We start from the raw sequence: 21,215 nt of genomic DNA on the forward strand, positions 1-21,215 counted from the left end.
TAAGTAGTCAATTTTCCCTCAGAATATTCAGGGGGGGGGGGAAGTTCCCTGCTCGGTATCATCGTTGTGAGGAGAGATATGATCGGGCTCGGAATTGGCGATTTCTATGCCCCACATCCAATCACTACGCGGTATTTGTGAGCCAATCAGGAAAATTCTATGCCAAAATAAGAAGAAACGAAATAGGTTGCTGTATTTCAAAATGTGGCGAACTTTCTGGGTAGTTTGAATGACGTTTATGGCAAACACTGCAGGGACCTTCTATCTCTAGGAGGTGCTGGTCAGACACTTGAGTGATCTGTGAACGTGCCGACGGTCAATTAAATGATCTGAAACTGTGTGGTGGACCACTCAAGTAATGTGCCGCGGATCTTTTAAGTGATCTGGAACAGTGTTGTGGGCCGCTTAGTGATTTGTAGACGTGGTATAGGTTCACTCAAGTTATCTGTAAATGTTTTGCGGGTCGCTTGAAAGATATGTAAATGTGCGGCGAGCGTTTGAGTGATCCGCAAATGTGTTGCGGGTAGCTTAAGTGATCTGTTGACATGCTGCTGTCCGCGTGTGAGATCTGGAACTGTGCCACACATATACGGTCCCTAAGTGAAATAAGTGGCATATCTGAAACAGACATGTTATTGGGATACTTTTTCTACAAAGGTTTTTAACAGCTGGCTGATGCGAAGATGTATTTTTTGGAAAGGGAGAAAATTCAACTGACCCTACGGGGAATCGAACCCACGTCCTTTCACTTTCCGGGTGAACGAACTAGATTACCGAGGTAACGAATATATCAATCTTTCCTTGGAGCTCGCGTGCACTGAACGGGACCGTCGTACATGGACGGTCGGACACATTTCGGGCCAAAGCTCAGAATTGCTGACGCTGCCACCAGATGGCGACTTATCCGAGGATGACGTCACTCACCGCTATCCGTACAAAGGTTTTTAACAGCTGTTAAAAAAACCTTTGTATAACTTTTTCTTATTGAAAGTATGTTTCTATGTATAATCAACGGTGCAAAATGTAAAGGGTGTCTAAAAAAGAACTCGCATTCTGTATATGTTCCTATATTGAAAGATCATATAATGGGCAAAAACATTACATATTAGTGTGATTCGAACGTATGCATTTTAATGTAATTTCTGTTTCCCCAGGCTAAAGAGCTGCCAAAAATGAAGGTTTACGTTTGTTTGCTCCTTTGTATAGGTAAGTACCCACAAATTACATTATCAAATTTTGCGATTGTTATTGTGTGCATGAGCTATTTTCATGGCATTCCGTTTCGCTCATGTTTAATTAATATTCCTAAAATAAGGGATTAAGAACTTTTCTTTGTGTATGTTGACGTATAGGCCAGGGTCGCCCATCACGCTGACCGCATGTAACATGTAACCCGGAACAGATTTTAATGTGGGTAAAAAAAAAGGGTGGGGTAGGGAATTACTGCAAATTTATTGAACTATATAAAAAGTTCTCTATTATTTCATATAGAAAGCTATGCATCGAGATTCTTCTGTTACGAATGATTCTCAGGAAAGAATCACATTCGTTAGTCAAGGTACCGAAAGACAGAAATTGTATATGCTGCTACCTGGTTAGCATAAATAGATGGCACGATCTTTTAAATATTCATATTTTCAAAACTATTTCAGATAATGCAGTCTCGACGCCGCTTATTATAATCACGGATAATGTTACAATTCGGGTATTTCTATCACTTTTGGAGAGAACGGAACAGATCCTTGATAAAAAATCGTTTATAGTTATCGGGACTTCTCGGACAATGTTATTAATCTTTTTTTCGTCGAAAGTTTTGGTTTTTGTGGATTCTGAAGCTAACGTTTAATTACTTTTTTCATGTAAGTCGGGAAGGCCCGACAGCTGGCCCGTAGGCCGTCTCCGCGACTAGGTAGAATTACAATGTATTAAATCGATTTTCTTATCATTATGTTCCATTTTGCCACCAATGATGTGGAAAGGAAAAAAACAGTTGTGTCCCGTATTGCAATTACCCGATCACCATACATCCCGTTCGACGAAACGGGATGCATGCTAACCGCACTTGCACAAATGTGACTTTCTTTTATGATACAGTTATCATTCGGTTTTTATTATCATAAATCCCAGTCCCGGTATGATCGGATCAAACAGCATGGATTGTATAATCAGTTTTATACATGAAAATAAACATTCAGTTTTTTTTTCTCAGTCACAAATGTGTGTTCGATGTGTAAACTTTTTGTATCACTACAAACCACATCCAATCTGTAACCAAGTTAAATTCCATACATTGTGCAGTTTTACATACCCAATGGTTCAGAATACAGCACTCTCTGATGCGTTATTCAAGTCCATCGAGTGTTTCAGAAGATTTTTAGAAACTGTAAATGTGGCGGGCCTAGATCTAGGAAATGCTATACCTTTTGTAATAAGGAAGACTCTTTATATTGAATAAGCGCCTGCAAACCTGTCAATGGAAATAATTTCAGAATTATAGACAGAAATAATTTCAGAATTATAGACAGAAATAATTTCAGAATTATAGACAGAAATAATTTCAGAATTATAGACAGAAATAATTTCAGAATTATAGACAGAAATAATTTCAGAAATATTGACAGGATATTTTCAGAATTGGTAGCAGAAATATTGACAGGATATTTTCAGAATTAGTTGCAGAAATAATTTCAGAATTAGTAGCAGAAATAATTTCAGAATTAGTAGCAGAAATATTGATAGGATATTTTCAGAATTAGTAGCAGAAATATTGACAGGATATTTTCAGAATTAGTTGCAGAAATAATTTCAGAATTAGTAGCAGAAATAATTTCAGAATTAGTAGCAGAAATAATTTCAGAATTAGCAGCAGAAATAATTTCAGAATTAGTAGCAGAAATATTGACAGGATATTTTCAGAATTAGTAGCAGAAATATTGACAGGATATTTTCAGAATTAGTAGCAGAAATAATTTCAGAATTAGTAGCAGAAATATTGACAGGATATTTTCAGAATTAGTAGCAGAAATATTGACAGGATATTTTCAGAATTAGTAGCAGAAATATTGACAGGATATTTTCAGAATTAGTAGCAGAAATATGTTAAATAGTGACAAATAATTTAAAAATTAGTGATAGAAATAATTTCAGGTTTAGTGACAGAAATAATTTCAGAATTGGTGCAAGAGAAATTACTACAGAATTAACGAAGCATTTACAAGCGGAAAGAGGCAAAGGAAAATGTAGATCTTCTCATGTTTGTGATGATTATTGTGAATAATCATCACAAACTGCTGATAATCCAGACTGGGAATATGATATGAGGAAAATGTGCATCCTATTATGATGATTAACAGATTCTGACAATCAAATTTCCACCGACAATTCATATTGATTTATTCATTTACAACAACCCCATATGAAATGCGCTGACGCTGGAAATACTGTATAGATTATTTTCCAAATTAGTTTTTTTTTAAATATAATCAACAATTAGCAATATTCGATCAGATGACAGGACGCTCTGCCATCATAGACGATCAGTAAATGACGTGATCAATTAAAGGGATTTCAATGAATCCTTACACAAGTGATCGATTGCCATCTTACGTAATTTTTATTATTCCTTATTACTTGAATATTTCTTGAATAAAAAGTTTGTTCTACACGTACCCATTTAAGATAGAGCTATCGCCGTAAGGCAAAGGCGCTCAACCTTCAGGACAGTGCGGGCCACTTAATTAAGTGATTCGGAACAGCACCGCAGATCGCTTAATTAAGTGATCTAGAGTTGTGTCGCGCGCCACTCAAGTGCTCCGCAACTATGCCGCAGTTCAAACAAGAAGTCTAAATATGCACTGGAGTTGTGCCGTGGGTCACTTAAATGATCTTGAAATGCACGAAGGATCACTTAAGTGCTCCGGAACCGTGCAGCGATTATCTGTAACTACGTTGCGGGTCACATATGGGCATATTTAGTGATTTGAAAATGTTCAGTCGCGAAAATCACTTGAACGTCTGGCAATACGCCACGGACCAAGTGATGTGGAACGGTACGAGGGGCACATGAGTAATCTGGAAATATGACGTTTGTTTCACATTTGTATCAAAATTAGGTTTGAGATCGCGGGCTACATAAGATGACTCCAAGAGCCACATTTGCACGCGGGCCGTGGGTTGCGCATGCATGCCGTAAGGCAACGTGGGTCTTTGTCAACACCACCTTATATAAGAAGGCTTCCGCAGGTGACGTCATGTCACCGAAGAAGGCCATCTCCCCTATTGCCATTGGATATAGCAGGCCCATGCATGCGCCATCTTTACCCTTTTTTTCGCAGTATATCCAATGACTGTAGGTGAGATGGCCTTCTTCAGTGACGTCACAAGCTACATGCGGACGCCGCCTCTCATAAGTGGTGCTGTTTGGGTGCCTCTTATAGCGGCCTCTTATAGCTAGAGTGATCATACGTCCCGTATTTCCCGGGGCAGTCCCGGTTTTCTTTCTTTTTCTAGCCGTCCCGGTTTTTGCATGACGCCTACTTGATTTTTTATTCTTCATTGAAGTCAAAGATTGAAAATATTTTTGAACTAAAATTATATTATGATAATTACAATTACAAATAACAACATTAATCTCCCACATTTGCCTTGGTGAACGTTTTATTTCGTGAAATCCACTGCAATTTGCAGTAATGCTTCGTTTCCCGCCATTGCGATTTTCCCGTAATTTCAGCTACATCTGGCGACATTATTCACTTTTGGCGTCGTTCTTGTCGATAATTGGCGACGTCCCGTATTTTCCCGTATTTGGAATCTCAATTTCCCGTATTTCTCTCCAGGAAATATGGTCAGCCTACTTATAGCCAAAAAAACAGGTTCACCGCTGGCGTCACGATCATGCATCGTATGTCGAAAATTGCATTTTTTTAGATGTGCTGTATCACTTCTCAAAATTTTGCCCTGTGTGAATCCCTCGTATCAATAAACTAAAAACATTTTTCTTCTGTTGTAAATGTTCAGAATTTAAAGCACATCTCATTCATCATCGGCACAAGACGAATGGGGGGAAAAATGCCATTAATCTTACGATTATTTCATTCCCACGACTTATAATAAGTATAAAAGAGAATAGAAAAGAGAGTCGCGCAATATATTGAAGCCGACGCGTTAAATACGCGGATTCACAGATCGCTAGGCATTTCAGATGATGTACGACCGTCGTAGAAAGTGGATTGTGAGAAAAAGTGCCACAAATACATCGGAGCCTGAGAAAAACCTCATCAGTCGTGAATGCAAACTGAGTTTTTTGTTCAGCGAAGTGTGAATTCAAACAACTTCTACAACGCGGGGTAGTTAAAAATAGCAATATCAATTCGAGAAGATCGATTCCAAGTCGAACCTAATTTCTCGTGATTGCCGTAAGGAAATAATGCAAATGTAGGTGAATGGGATAGGTGTGGCCAAGTGGAAAAACTTGGAAATGAAATACACCGAAAATTGTGCGGTTTGTTGCATTTTGTACTGTGCAATGTAGACGACGTGACATGCGCAATTACATAAGTATGAAAAAGCGTTCAAAGAGATTAGCCATTTAAGCGGCATTGACGAGATATCTCGCCTCCTTTGAAGCCTCTAATGTGAAGTTGATAAGCAAACCAAATATTCAAAAATGATTTTTGAAAATGATCTTGATACAGGGTGGTAATAAATCAACTGTCACTACTCAGACGTATGTAGCACCCATTCTGATGGAGTTATTTTGATGAAACTTGGTATATATAGGCTTAGTTCGTCCTGGACTGAAGTATGCTGTAAGGTTGTGGAGACCATACCTACAAAAAGGGCATAGACTTGGTAGGAAGGGATGCAGAGAAGAACTACGCGTGTCCTTGTTGGCACACGGAGCTTGAGTTATGAAGAGAGAGACTTCATTTTTTGAATGTTTACATTGGAAGAATGCAGGTGTCGGGAGAAGGGGGGATATGATGGAAGTGTTCAAAGTTCAAAACTTTCGACTGGATGGATAAAATGGATTATGAATTATTAATACGCCGTCAATCGACTGCTTTGACAAGGAAACACTAGTATGTTGGTAAGGGACAATTTTAGGTTGTGGTGTCTCAAGAAGTTTTTCTCTAATAGGGTTTTTAATAAATGGAATAGCTCATCCCCGGAGGCATTAAATTCTAGCACAATTGACACGTTTAAAAAGAAATACGATAAACATGTTGGAGTACATCGAGAAGTTATCCATACTTAGAATTAGGCAACCATAAGTATTCTTTATGGGCATTGTATATGATATTTCATCATGTATATTTAGTCTTTAGTTTATATAATTGCATTTTGAATTGGGTTGCTGCATTTTTGAAATATATGACATCCATATTTGTTATGGACATCTTTTTCTCAGCCACCGCGTTGGGCATTTTGACTGTTGTGACCTTGTATTTGTATATAGGATATATGGACAACGGGGAAAAGGAAGATTCAATACAAAAAGAAATAGTTCAATTTTTTACCACCAGGTGAACAAATGGGGCTTTTTATCGCAGTTATCTTTTACCCACGGTCCAGGACCGTCATTTCAACTTTTTCCGGGGGGGGGGGGCAAAGCACATGTACTCAATGCATGTATATATATATATTTATACCATTTTTAGTGCATTTTCAAAAGCCGGGGGGGGGGCAACGGCCCCCCGCTCCCCCCTAAATGACGGGCCTGCCACGGTCTAAATAACGTATACAATACAAAGTTTCAATATGAAATACATTCACCAGAACGGACGTTGCATAGGTCGGAGTAGTGCCAGTATCATTAGGCTGCGCCCGAGTGGGGTAATGTAAGATGCTCGTCTACCATCGTGAAGGTTGCTGTGGTGGTCCCAGGTACAAACCCGAGGGAGGATATTGATAAGATATTTCCCCTAACGATCTTGAGGCGACCACCGATAGACAGCGCCTTCATTTCCAACCCATCTCATTAATGGCAGTAAATTGCAGTATAGCGATATGGCCAGTGTTCGACTTACGCTACTCAGTTTAGTGTAGTGTTTGTTGGGGGGAAAAAAAACCAGACCGAGCTGCATTATTTCTGTTGCTATAAAAGAAAAACTACGCGAGAGGTCGAAAAGTAAAACCGATCTGTTATAAAGGAAATTATTACTAATGTTTGACCCGAAACTGATAATCTTTGGAAAAAGTTCAGTATTTTTTAAAGCGTTTTTTGCCAGCCAAGGAAAAATATAGAAAACCGGAGACGCTTCAGGTTCTTGCACCGACGTCTTCAATTGCGTTTGATTGCGATTCTGATCAGAAGAATCGGAGAAATGGAGCATTTTTGTAGTCAATTAAAATGGACACATCAATTCAATTACAACGTTGCGCAGGTGGACGGATTCTTGGGAATGACATTCAAAGGGAAGAAAACGTGCCGAAAATGAGTTGAAAGATTGATTATCATTGAATAACGACACACACAGTCGACACAAAGACGAAAATACGTTGGAACCGAATGCAAATGATACGCAAATCTGGCCGATACCGCAGACGAAAACGCACCCATGCGTCATTTTTCAGTTCAGAATATCGAAGCTTCGAGAAGAATACAAAGAAATAAATTGCCCTGATTCTTCGTTTCATTTGTCATATTTACTGCACTAATTGGACTGGAAAGATGTTTATTGGTATGCAGACGGCATTGAATAGCTGCATAACTAGTTCCATGTAACAATTTAATATTCCTCAGAACACGATTTAAATTTGAATAGCAACTATTCAGCGCGGAAGAAATGGGCTGTCGAAAAGACCGATGAGCATCACTCATTATAAAGGAGACGATTCAACTTTATATATACGTGTTATGACCATTTAACCCTTAAGTTGCCCCCATCTTTTTTAGATAATGGTCATAGTGGCCCGCTCAATCATCGGGGGATGATTTGAACCGCTTTTTGAGATGAAATGGCGTAAATATGGAGTACGAATACATGTTCTAGTTCACGGGTTCTTAACCCTATCAAGCCGCAAACCGAAATAAACAACTGGATTAGCTTTGCGACCCGTGGTACTGTTTGTTCTTTGAAATTAGTGAAACCACTGGTGCGCAATAAGCGCATTTATAACAGGACTGTAAGTGGATTTGTACGACTAATTTAGGAAACTGCTGCTAATGGTAACGACCGATAGCTGAAGAGCCCCTGACTATTACTGGGATTTTACGACCCATCTTTAAAAAGTCCCTACTTCTAGTAAACCACACATGCACCTCGTCCACATTCCTCTGTGGAACCTGACTCCAAGTCGTCTTCGAATTAGAGGTTTTGGTCGCGGGAACCATAGCACAAGTTTCCGGGATTTGAGCGGATTTGTAAGATCTATTTTGTAAGCCCCTGCGAGTCAAGTGGTGTGGGTCGTGACAATAGCTCAAATCCCTAGCTGTAAATGGTTTTGTACGACTTAACTCGAAAGCCCCGCAAATCAAATTTGGGTCATGACCCTTAGCTCAAAGAGCCTTGACTGCTAGTGGGTTCGTACGACCCATCTCTAAAGCCTCTGTGAGAATCAAGTTTCGGTCGTGACCAGTGTTATCTAAAAATATAATTTGGATAAAATTGGAAGGGTATACCTATTTAAACTGGTGTCGGAAAAAAATTACCGATACTTTATTGGGAAATGCTGACTATATACAGCATTAAAGAGGCATAGTAAAATGACGCTTCAAAAGAGCCTACAGGTAATTGCCCTCATTTTTGTACAGAGAAATGTCCCGACGCGGTACAAGTTTTCCGATACTTTCCATGAAGAAGGCCGAAGGCTGATGGGAGAACGACTCTTCCCAGCCTGACGCGCCGCTTGATCGCGGGTAAAGTGCTGATTTTTCCGGACCTTCTTTAACGGACCAAACACGTGGTAATCGCAAGGTGATAGATACGGACTGTAAGACGAGTGATTCAACATTTCCTAGCAGAAAGCACGCAGAGTGTTCTTTGTTGCTTTGGCAGTGTGCGACCTTGCGTTATCCTGAACAAAATCACACCTTATGGCAATTTGCCTGGCCGCTTGCTTTTAATGGCCTCTCGAAGGTTATGTAACGTGTCGCAATAACGTTGCGAGTAGACCCGACGTGCATCCACTCCTAAATCAACGGTCCCTTTTTGTGCAACATCTTTTTCGCACAAAAATTGAAAAACCCCACGTTGTACTTGCTTGGACGTATCCATCACTCAATTCCACTATTACAAATGATTTCTGTACGTACCGAGATTGTCTCTGGAAATTCAAGCTTTCTGCGCAGTTTCGTCACATTACCAGCTCGCTTATGCAGCCATCTTGCGGCCGCATGACAAATATTCCAGACGTTACAGCTTTGTCTATGTTTCATTTGAACGACCCTTATATTGCTTGCCAACTTACTTTTCCGCCATTGTTCAAGAATGCAAAGCAATATCCAGGGGTATATACATTTACTATAATGACTGTTTCACCCCTTTGAGGTTGCGCCTGCGCATTGGCTCAGTGGGCGTAGTCTCGGAGTTACTGCTTGACGTCGCCGCCCAAACATTTCTTTAGTAGGTGACAGCAGCACGCGAAACGCTCTTTTTTGCATTTTAGTTGCTTATTTAGTGTTTTAAGTGAGGTATCTCTCACTCATGGTACTGTCACGGGTACGCAGGTATGCGCGTGCTGTGTTTTTATAATCTTTTTATAACCTGTAAGCCAAAAAATGGATTAAATCCAAGTAATAGTTGGTAAGTAATAAATAATATATTTTGATAATTTAGCATTCAAATAACAATAATAACGACTTCAAACATTTTATATTAGGATCTTTCTTTAATATATTCTTTACATTTGTTTTCCATGTTCTTACGTTGCATTTGTATTGGTAACAACGAAGTCTAAGGCTTCAGCTAATTAAAACGAAAACAAAACGATAATCAAAAATTATTAGAAAGTTGAGAAGATAATTAAAATTACGTGTCTCTAGTTGGCTTCCAATTCACCCAATTTGAATCAAATAACGTATGGCATTTAAACTGAAATGGAATCGAGGGAAATATTGTCAGTGGAAATTACCACATAAACGAATACCGAAATTTCGCTCTTTTAAATGTTTAAAATTTTAAAAAAAAGAACAAACCCCGGTAAATATGCCAATGACTATAATCGAAAAGATAATTTTGGAAATAATTCAGTGAAATGGGCAGTACACAGCGATTGCAAACTATCGTGACTGACAGACAGGGTCGCAAAGATGGGGTACTCGGTTCTGTTTGAGCAATGGCGTTACGCATGACGTCAGCTGGTACCGACTCCCTCCTCGTCATGAAACAGCCCCTATTATACGAGGTGTTCTGTTAATGGACCGACAAACTCAGAGGGTTGTTAGTGGGCACCAAGAGGAATACAAATTGCAATGGAACGCGGTGTCACAAACCACGTTGAGAGGATGAAAAATACATGCAGGCTCTGAGTCCAGGGGAGACGAAAGGTGGATGTCAGTTGATCGCTAAATGCGTATCGCTAAATAATGTTCTGCTTACATCAGCGTTCGCAACGCTGATGTAAGCAGCGTTGCGAAACGCATGCGCTGGGGTAGGATCACGCGCTGAGGACGACGTAAATTAGCGCTACTGCGGTAGTAAGCACGTGTAGCAGTTAGTTGTTTGTTTCAATGAGTATCGCGATGGCTGACTACACGAACGAGAAACACGCTGATAATGAACCTGATTTACGGTCGTAAGGCATTTGGTTCATGCATGTTGGTGCCTCTGCATATTTTTCCTGAGTAAACACCTCGATGTTATATACTCATGGATTGGATGCGCGGAACCAGTCACTTGACCTCCACATTCGTCGGATGGCTTTGTCCCTCACTCTGTAGGTCACTCTTTTTTGGTTATTCACATGCTTGCGCAAGCTTCAGGTCACTCTTTTTCTCACTCATATGCTTGGAAATTCTCTTGGTCACAGGCCACTCACTGACCTAGTCCCTTGAATGTCTTTCAGAGGCGGATTTATGAAGGGTTATAGAGATTTTGCCGCCAATTCTAGTTCTTCTCCTATTCTACTTATTTTCTTGGCCACAAATTCTTCAAATCTCTCTGAACTTTCCGTCCTCGGCTATAGTCCGCTAAGCCTCCCTCTAAATACGTCACTGCCTTCAAGCCATTCTGCTGGTAATAATATAAACTTCACGAGCTGCTCGCAAGCACAAATCGAATGTTTAGAAGGTTATGATTAGGAATGTTAGGAGTTGATTAGCAGCATCAATGCCGAAGCGATGTTAAAACTTAAGAGTCCGCTTACTTGAAAAAATAAGAAAATGATGTTCTTCAGACCCGTCATTTTAGGGAGGGGTCGGAGCGGCCGTTGCCCTCGGCTTTTGAAAATACACTAGAAATAGTATATACATATACACATATATTGAGTACAGGTTCTTTGCTTCCCCCGGAAAAAGTTGAAATGACGGCCCTGCTTGAGAGCAACATTACCATGTAAAGGTTGCGAAAAGTAGTTTGCGTAGAAGACTTCCGCCCTAAAAACTTTAAAAAACCAGCAACACATCTCCAACTGTATGGCGAAAATACCAGCTGAATACCTACAAACTCAGAAATGGTGAATTTTATTGTCATTAAATAACGTATCGGCAACCATTCGGACATGTGTTCAGCCACTTCACCATGCTTTTCTGTCTGTTGTAGCCTTTGTATTAAGCCATATAAGAAATGTACATTGTTGATCATGATAATAATAATGAACTGTCCAAACAAATATACGATTCTGTTATGTATACCTCGATCGTCTGATGCTGTTTCATTGGTTAATGCTCTGAATTTTCATTTGTAGGAGGTCTCGCATCAGCTGAAGACAGGGTGAGTTTAAAATTTTACAATTTTTAATTAATCAGGTTATATGGGAAATCAATAGCTTATTTTGAGTGTGATGAAAACTGGCAATTATGTTGAATACTACAACACGATGAATATGACATCATATAATAGTCGTGAATGTGTTTGGTTCGAGCAGTGATTCCCAACCTGTGGGGTACGCGTATTCCTAATGGTAATCAAAGGTCATTCATATGTGTGAGAAAAATATTCAGAATTGAGGGAAAACACTAAAAAAAGGGGTAACAGGAAATTGTAAACTATATCGATTGTGGCACAATTAGTAATAAGTTAAACAGGCATTTATAGGACGCACAACTACCGATCATTTCCAGCTGTATGCAAGGTTTACATTAGTTTTAAGCGGTAAACTAAACTTTCTAGCGCATTTCTACGAATACACAAGATTCTTTTAACCACTTATAGCGATAAACACACTTGCTCTGCATTTCTAGGGATAGAAAAGCTTTCGATGGTTGTCTGAGGGATTGACAAGCCTCCCCGACTTTCTAGGAATAAACAAGCTCGATATGCATCTCTAAGGATTGATATGCTCGATTATGCATCTCTAAGGATTGATATGCTCGATTATGCATCTCTAAGGATTGATATGCTCGATTATGCATCTCTAAGGATTGATATGCTCGATTATGCATCTCTAAGGATTGATATGCTCGATTATGCATCTCTAAGGATTGATATGCTCGATTATGCATCTCTAAGGATTGATATGCTCGATTATGCATCTCTAAGGATTGATATGCTCGATTATGCATCTCTAAGGATTGATATGCTCGATTATGCATCTCTAAGGATTGATATGCTCGATTATGCATCTCTAAGGATTTACCAGCTTACTATGAATTTCTGGGGGTTAACGAGCTTTGCATGCGTTTCAGGATAAACTAGTTTTCTATACATTTTTAAATATAAACCAGCTTTCTACGCATTTCTTGGGTTTTCTGGTTTATTCCATGAGTTTCAAGAAATAAACTTTTATGGATTTCTAGGGATAAACCTCTATTCATTTCTAGGGATAAACAAGTTCCCATGCATTTCTGGGGATTAACTAGATTTCCGTAAGAAAGCCCATTTCTTAGCCATTACGGAGAGACCTATCAATAACGGACATCCATGAGAGAGAAATTTTTGTTTTCTTACGGGGATTTGTACCTTCAGGTTTCACTATACTTGCTTTAAATCATCCAACGCGTTCCAAAAGGTACGCCCGCTCTCAAAATAATCCTGTGTGGTACTCACAACTTATGATGTCAAGCGATAAGAAACTTCATACTTATTTTTGGGGATTTTCATATTAAAAAAATTACGCAAAAAAAAACCCCCATACGAAACATACAACGTATTCCTACGCATAATCTGGCACGCCAGAAAAAATTAAGGGGGAGACCAGTTTTTCCTCTTTGAAATAGTTGGAATGTTTTTTCCGGCACATGCCAAATAAGACGAAGTTCCGATATTCTACCACTTTTGACATTATTAATGAGTTTTGATATTCAATTCAATGAAATTTATGTTCATTATAAATCAAAATCGCCAGTTACTTTCTCAGAAAGTAGCCAGCCGTGTATTTTGTTTCCATCTCTTCTCTCTTGAAGCATTTTTTTTTTTTATAAAAGTGGCGATTTTAGGCAAAACTCCTTTACTTTATTTTCCTTAAAGTTTTGTCCAGCACTTGCTAACACTCCATTTTGTGCTGTCCAAAAAGGCAATTTTAGGCAAAAAACTGCTTTGTTTTTTGTTTCTTTTTAAATTTTTTCTCGTGCTTAATACAGTCGAACTGGGAATTTTAGGCAACATCTCTTTGCCTTTTTTTTGTGTATAGTACAACAATTTGTGTAGCAAACAGGTGACTAAACGAGAAATCCGCCTCTGTTGCGATTCACTAAGCACGCGATATCTCTACGGTATAAACTGGAGCAAATGAGCGGTAAAATGCCACGGTCCTTGCACCATCTGCAACACAATTTCGAAATACATTTTGAAACGATTCCAGGTTTGAAAAATTTTGAAGTGAAACACCATCCATAGCAATCGGAAAAAATACCAAGGGTGTCCTGTAAGTCCTAACTCGGTCTTTCGTCTCAGAAGTATAGTTCCAATTTAAAAAAAAAAGGATAAAAATATATGCAGGAATCACCCTGTACCAATTTTGAGAGTGAAAATACAGTGTGTCACAAAATAAACTAATCTAAATTTTTCATATGATCCCCCTATCGTCTAACTTCCAATGATGCCATTTCTCTCCTGAGGCCAAAAAAAAAGTTCTTTCCCAAAATATTTCTGTTGTTTGAATTCAAATATCTCAGCGAATATTACACTTGCAAGGAGAGGGTCCTGAGGTGACGTCATCAAAAAGTTTTGAGAAAAATAATACTATTGATTTTACTAATTTAAACATACACAAAAAATACATTTAAAAAATCCGGCGAATTTATAGGTCACTAAAAAACTGTAAATATCAATATTTTGAACGCCAATAGAGGCCAAAAAGTTTTTTTTATAGATAGATATCCGCCAAGAAGCGCAAGAGGTGATGAGTGGCCAACTGTTATCATTTTTTATCTTTTTTTCTTGCGGGTTAAATAACTTTATTTCACCGCTAATTGTTGTGCCTGTGTTTCTGGTTTCTGTGTTTCTGTTGTTTCAGGGTGAGATGCGAACGTACTTGATTTTTTTGACTTTTTTTAAGGACGACTTCTTGGGATCATTTCCTTGTTTAGAAACGTGGGATTTTTTTTTGTTCTTAGAATATTAAAAGACACAGGGCAACAACTTTCTCTCTATAACTGGGATTTCTGGGATTTTTATTTTGTGATACACTGTAATTTTCACTGTCAAAACTGGTCCTGAGTAGGGTGTCCATACGTCTCGTATTTACCGGGACAGTCCCAGTTTTTTTTGCTATCCCGACTTTTTGCAAAAATGTCCCGGTTTTCACGTATTTTCAACGAAGCCAACTTGGCTTCTTATTCTCCAAATCAACGATTAAAATTATGTTTCCAACTCAGAAACTAGATTACGATAATATTACGATTACAAACAAGAATGTTTTCATCTCACACAGTTGGCTTCTTTTTTTTAAAATTCGCTACAATTTGAAATGGCGCATCATTTTCCCCGATTGGTGACATTTCTGTGATTTTAGAATGAGTTGGCGGCTTCGCTTACTTTTATCATCATTTTTGGCAATAATTGGCAGCGCCCGCATTTTCCGGTATTTCGGAGCTCAATTTCCCGTATTTCTCCCGAGCAAATATGGTCAGCCTAGTCCAGAGCGATTTCTGAACACACATTTTGAGCATTTTTTAAAGTGGAACCGTACCACTACGACGAACGGTTGATGAGATAAAAGCTACATTTAGCATTTACAGGACACCCTGTATAATCAAATCACAAAAAAAAATGACAAAGTATCGTAATTTGTCAAACTAGATTCCAAATTTCAATTTAATCATACGGTTCAAGTATCATTATTGCCATTTCGAGTGAAAGAAAAATGCGGAAATAAATTTCACTTACAGTATTTAAAGCGACGAGAGACAACGTGCTTTTTGTAAGAGCGACCTCTATACTCAAAGAACGACGTGATCCGCATATTTGATTAGCAGCTGACAACAGAAACGTGATTTTTTTGTTTACTTTTTTCTTTTCAAAAACCTGTAAATTTACTTTTTGAGTTTTTTTGCAGTTTTGTTTTTACTTGTACTTATCTTCTATGATTTGACACCTTGTTTGACAGATCAATAAGCTAGTTATTTTTATATACAAACAAGCGTTAATTACATGGATTAACTTACTTAAGCATTTCCATTGTTCGACCGTGTCGCTCACGAGCGACAGGGGTTTCACAGAGCACTGGCCGGCGAACCATATGTAGCTGTAGGACCTATATGCCGTTGCCTGCAGATTATTTTCGGAAAACACAGTAAAACGATTGATTCCAGAACTGATGAAAGAAATAATTCTAGAATGAATGAAAGACGAACTCTATTATGGGGGTCATTCAAGTATTACGTCATCATCAATGGGGGGGGGGAAAGGTGAGGGGGGTTTCCTATTTACTGGGTTTAGATGATGCTTACGTAATCAACCACTCTTTCTGAATTATGAAATATTCTTAATGGCATCTTACTCGGTGCGCCAAAAACGGGAAAAAAAAAGCTTTTCGATAGTTATTGGGCGCCTGAACTAACATCCTCCATAATGATAAATCCCTTACAGATCCACTTCAGCGATCTGTAAATGTTTCACAGCTCCTTCAAGTGCTCAGGAAATGTGTCCAGCCCGTTTAAGTGCTCTGGAATTGTGGAACGCACCTCTCAAGTGGTCCGTAATTATGCCATGGATCACTTAAGCAATCTGGGAATGTTCCGCGGGTAACTTGAGTGATGTAGAACTGCCACATCAGAATACTGTCGTTCGAGAGTCCGGTTAACTCACGTCCACCTCGGAGTCTTTTCCCAAATGTACCTCCACTTATCTCTCTGAAAGTTTTTGAACCATTTCATGTGTGAAATGAAAATTCAACTAATAGGAAATGCTAACTGAAAGAAATATGATCCATGTTTTCAGAGCACGCGTTCTTTCGGTGCAATACTCTTAGTATCGAACTGAACAGTCTAAGAAATAATCTTTTCCATCTGCATGTGTCAGAAAAAGAAATGAGCTGACCAGATCACAAATAGGACAGCTACACACTCGACAACAGCTTTATCAGATACAATCTGTTGTTACTTGTGTACATGGTGTAAAATGGAAAGATCTTCAGTATCTCATCTTCTTGGTTTAAATTACAAATCCCTCCCTATAAAAATTCCATTATTACCCCATTCATTATTCCTAATTAATTTATGGAGGATAAAGTTCCATTCCAAGTTTTTCTAAGTACAGTATTCCCTAAGATATTTGACCATCGTGAGATACGTTAGTTCTCTAACCCAGCGTTTCTTAACCTTTTTTTGCCCGTGGCCCCCTTTGAAGCACATTTTTTTTCTCGTGGCTCCCCTGTCTTACCCAGAGTTTACGACCCTCATCTAGAAGCAAGATCCTTTATACGTATTGAATTGATTTTTTCAGTGAATTTATGCTGAACGAAAATTTTGCAAATAAGATTGGCCTCCAGACCACGGGCCTAGAATTGATTGAGCTCCCCGCTAATCCGAGTTCTATTCAGGACCGGCTCAATATCATGGGCCCCTAGGCAAAGTGATGCTATGGTAGTCCCATACTTAGCCGGAAATAAACAGCCTACATATTTGCTACTTATTTTCAAAATTTATTGTACTTTACAAAACATCATAATGTGGGGTCATTTATGGACATGAGACCCTTGAGCATGACCCCTCACAAGAGTAGGAATGACAGAGCTGCAGCCCGGGGGTCCTGATATGGTTTTTCATCATTTTTTTGTTTCTCACACTATAAATTTAATATAGAGGAAGGATCTGTGAAAAATCTAGCCGGGGGCCTGCGAAAAACCCCCATCCTCTAGGGAACCTGCTGCAAAATGTAGGCGGTGAGGCCCGGGGGGGGGATCCATTCCCTAAGACGGCCCTGGTTTTGTGGGTGGTTTAGTTAGATTCTGTAAGTGTATAGTCACTAATCTAAAAGCATTATTTCTTCACACCTTAATTTTTCTTCTAAGCTCTATGCAGGTTTCCAAACCACGTGTCATAGCCCCTTTCTAAATTTTCTTCCGTGGCCCCCTTGAAGTATCCCAGTACCACTAGGGGGCCATATGGCCCCCGGTTGAGAACCACTGCTCTAACCTAACCTACCGTTGTAGGATGAGACACTTAGTCTAGCGCTGCCGTTGTGCAGTGCTCGGTCCAAGGCTATAGATTCGCATCTAGCAAGAAACCAGGCGACGGTGTCGCGATAAAGTCCCGGGAAAGGACATATTTTAAATGAAAAGGAAAATGCATATTCACAAATAAAAATTCTGACGCGTCGTGAGCGGCAATAATATTAACTTTTAATCAAGTTTCAAAATGTATTCAGAATCATTGTTCACACACAATTTAACGAACATTTTGAACAGATATTCGATTACGTTTGCGCCGAGATTAAATGAAATCAGTTAATTAACAAAATGTTTCACAAAAATGTAAAAGAATGTATTATCGGTATACAAACTGTTGCAATGCCACGTACACACGCACACAAATAAATGGGACTTACCAAGGTACAGCTCATCTCCACTGGCTTCCTTGCGGCCAAGGGACGGTAAACAGGCACTAAATACTAGTGCCCGAGGGGCGTGGTGGTAAGATTCTCGTCTACCACCGTGAAGGTTGCTGTCCCGGGTTCGAACAAGAAGGGTTTTATAGATAAGATGTTTTCTCTAACGAACTTGAGGCGACCACCAGTAGACGCGCCTTCATTCCAGCCCATCACATTAATGGCAGTAAATTGCAATATGTTGGTGAAGTAGTAGGCACTAAATACTGTATTTTAAAGGGGTCCCCTTGCTCAAGAATTTTGAGCACCCTAGAACTAGCTATACGCGAACCCTTATATACGCATAGCCGCAAAGAAAACGAGTGAAAAAAACTGAGAATTACTTCTACGTTGAGGAAAAAGCTCTAATTTGATTGGCTAATTGAAGCGTGGGAGAATGGAATGATATCTTCATTTATGTTTTAATGTCTGAGCGCCATCAGTGTACACTAAATTCGGGGCGCACCAGTTTCAATCACGTACATCAGAAAATGATAAGCAACAAATGATGTGAAAGAAAAGAAAAGTGTTTCTCTCTCTCTGTCCACGTTAAAAATGAGAATAATTCTACCTATGCGAGTTCAGAAGCTTGAATATTTTGGCGAGGCGAATGGCGTTCACGACAACGAGCATTAAAGCCCCGTTTACATGTGTAATAAAATATCCCGGGAAGTTCCCGGTAACAGGGATTTTCGCTACAACCCTTTCACATGGCGTTTAGCTTATGCCGGTATTCCCCTTCCCCCTTCTTTTCGGATGTCGTCACTGGTCACGTGGATCGAACGGGTGGTTGGCCCAAGATGGCCGACGACGGTGCTAACAGCAATTTTCGCGGCACAAAGGATTATGGGAGAGGAGGTCGAAGTCACCCACCATTATTCCGCAACAAAGATGGGACTCTTTTGATGGATCTCCATCCCACCTTTCCCTCCCACCCCCCATGAGCAAAAAAAGTTGCCATGCAGGTAATAATCACCAAAGCTACCCCCAATCTTGCACATGTAAACGGGCTAATGACACTCGACTCTGGTATTTATCCCGTTTCGCCCTGCCAGTTGTCGTACTGGGCAGGACTGAGCGTTGGATTCAATAAATATCCCGTATACTTTAACGGTGAGTCAGGGGGTGTCAATGAGATTCCCTCAGGCCACTTAATTGATCTGGAAGCGTACCACACGAGCCAAGAGATAAGCACGTATGCTTTCCGTTGACGTTTGCATACGTTTCTTGAAACCTGCATAATCGTAATTCTTGAACTACAATTTATACAGTGTATTTAATTGAGGAGTTGATCACGCGAGTGCTCGCGAGCACGAAATCTGGCATGATCATTGACCACTCTTGGTGATTCAGGGAGCACTCTTGATGCTCGCGAGCGACAGGTGGAATATGGCTGCTGTATACTATAATGCTAAAGTTAATATGTATTTTCAATAAGTAATGTGCTATTCAAGGGATAATTATTTGGTAATTATGGAGTAAATAGGGGTAAATTACTCAAATTTATCTATTTTTAAATTATTGACAAACACGGGTTTTCAATGTGCTTACCAACAGGTCAAAAGGCAAGCGACATACACATTCCCAGGACCTAGAGGCGAATCATCACCGAGGCAGGCAGCCGCTGCGTATCACCCGCAGCAACCGAGACCGTCCAGGGCATTCGCGGAGGAACCCGAAGACGAGAACCAGTACCAACCAGCTCCGAGGAGACCTAGCTACCAGCCAGCTCAGCATCAAGCCCCGGCTTCAGCCAGGAGCCATCCCCCGCCTCAGCCTACGCAGGCGTACGAAGCTCCGCCGGCCCAACCTCGTCAGTCATACAGTCCATCGTCTTCTTCGACGAGGTCGAGGTCCTCCTCGTCTTCCAACAGAGCCAATAAGGTAAGCGCTTTTGTTTTCGTAAGAATTATGATCGGGAGCCAGATAATACAGATAAACACGGTTATAACGACATTTCGGCTATAACGTCAATAAATATCAAGAAATTGCAAGAATTATTGCTCATCGCATTGTGGCAGTAATTGCTGTTGTCTTGCCGGTGCCTCGTGTTGAGAAAAATACTTATCCAGTGTTTGATGTTCCGACTTGCTGGTTGGCAAGACGGAGTTACGGGACGTTTCCGTCCCTGTAACTTTGAGCGTCCCTCGTATTTTTTGCTAAAAAAGTCCCGTTTTCCCGGTTTTTTTCAGCAAAGCGCCTTACTATAATTAGAATTAGGTAATTTGCATAATTTATAAACTGAGTTATAATCACCATATTCTCATGTGTTTGCCATGTCCACTTTTGTCCGTGAAATGCATCTTAAATCGCTGACTGACTTGCTCTAGCACCGGATTATTTATAAGCAATATTTGGAGATTTTGCGGATAATTGGCGTCATTTTTGGCGAGAATCAACAAAATTTATGGCGAGAATAAGAAACATTTTTGGCAAGCTCAAAACAAATACTCACCTAAAGTACCAAAGGATGCTTAGAGCTGTCGCAAATTCGATACTTGGTTAGTCATTGTCAGAAACATGATAATTTTTTTCGCTAAAAAAAGCTTGTTATTACGACAGAATTGTTGTAATAACCTTGTTGTTATAACCGAGTTCACTGCATTTAAGCTACTTTCATGTCTAGAAAGCTACTTTCGTAACATTTTTACGTTAATAATAATTAATAATTAATAATAATAATTAATAATTATTCACTTAATAATAATACTTCTGTATTATTTCAGTAACGCTGAGACTACACTGATGACTTAACCCCTTCGCGAACAAGCTGTCGACAATAAATTTAAATGATGTGAATTATACGTATAGGCGATATATGCATTATTCGCACGTTAAAAAAAAAGGAAGAAAGGGAAACAAAGCAAGGAAAAAAGCAGTAAGAGTAGGGAGGAGCAGTACAAATAATAGATAATTGGATAAGAGAGTCACAGAGAGATAAGACATATGCAGTATATACTTTGCCTTTTCACCCTCACACACCTACGTGTTCTCTTTCTCCTTCCTTGTACAGTATATAATAGGAAGATAAGAGATCTGAGAAAGATACATTATATGGGGGCGATGCCATGGAGAGTGAAGGGGGGG

General features: G+C 39.5%; 1 protein-coding gene across 1 annotated transcript in view; it reads left to right on the forward strand.

Annotated features, from left to right (window-relative positions):
* LOC149063622 (uncharacterized) overlaps positions 1 to 21,215 on the forward strand; it is a 30,054-nt gene that overhangs the window by 3,857 nt on the left and 4,982 nt on the right. Inside the window, exons 2-4 of the mRNA XM_089255857.1 lie at positions 1,155 to 1,206; positions 11,848 to 11,873; positions 19,686 to 20,012. Of these exons, the coding sequence (XP_089111983.1) occupies positions 1,173 to 1,206; positions 11,848 to 11,873; positions 19,686 to 20,012 (387 nt within the window). The 5' untranslated portion in view covers positions 1,155 to 1,172. The remainder of the gene's footprint in view (positions 1 to 1,154; positions 1,207 to 11,847; positions 11,874 to 19,685; positions 20,013 to 21,215) is intronic.

Source organism: Pholcus phalangioides, unplaced genomic scaffold (assembly GCF_987345545.1).
Source record: "Pholcus phalangioides strain wild (caught in Gottingen) unplaced genomic scaffold, Ppha-v1.0 ptg000172l_1, whole genome shotgun sequence".
NCBI classification, from domain to species: domain Eukaryota; kingdom Metazoa; phylum Arthropoda; class Arachnida; order Araneae; family Pholcidae; genus Pholcus; species Pholcus phalangioides.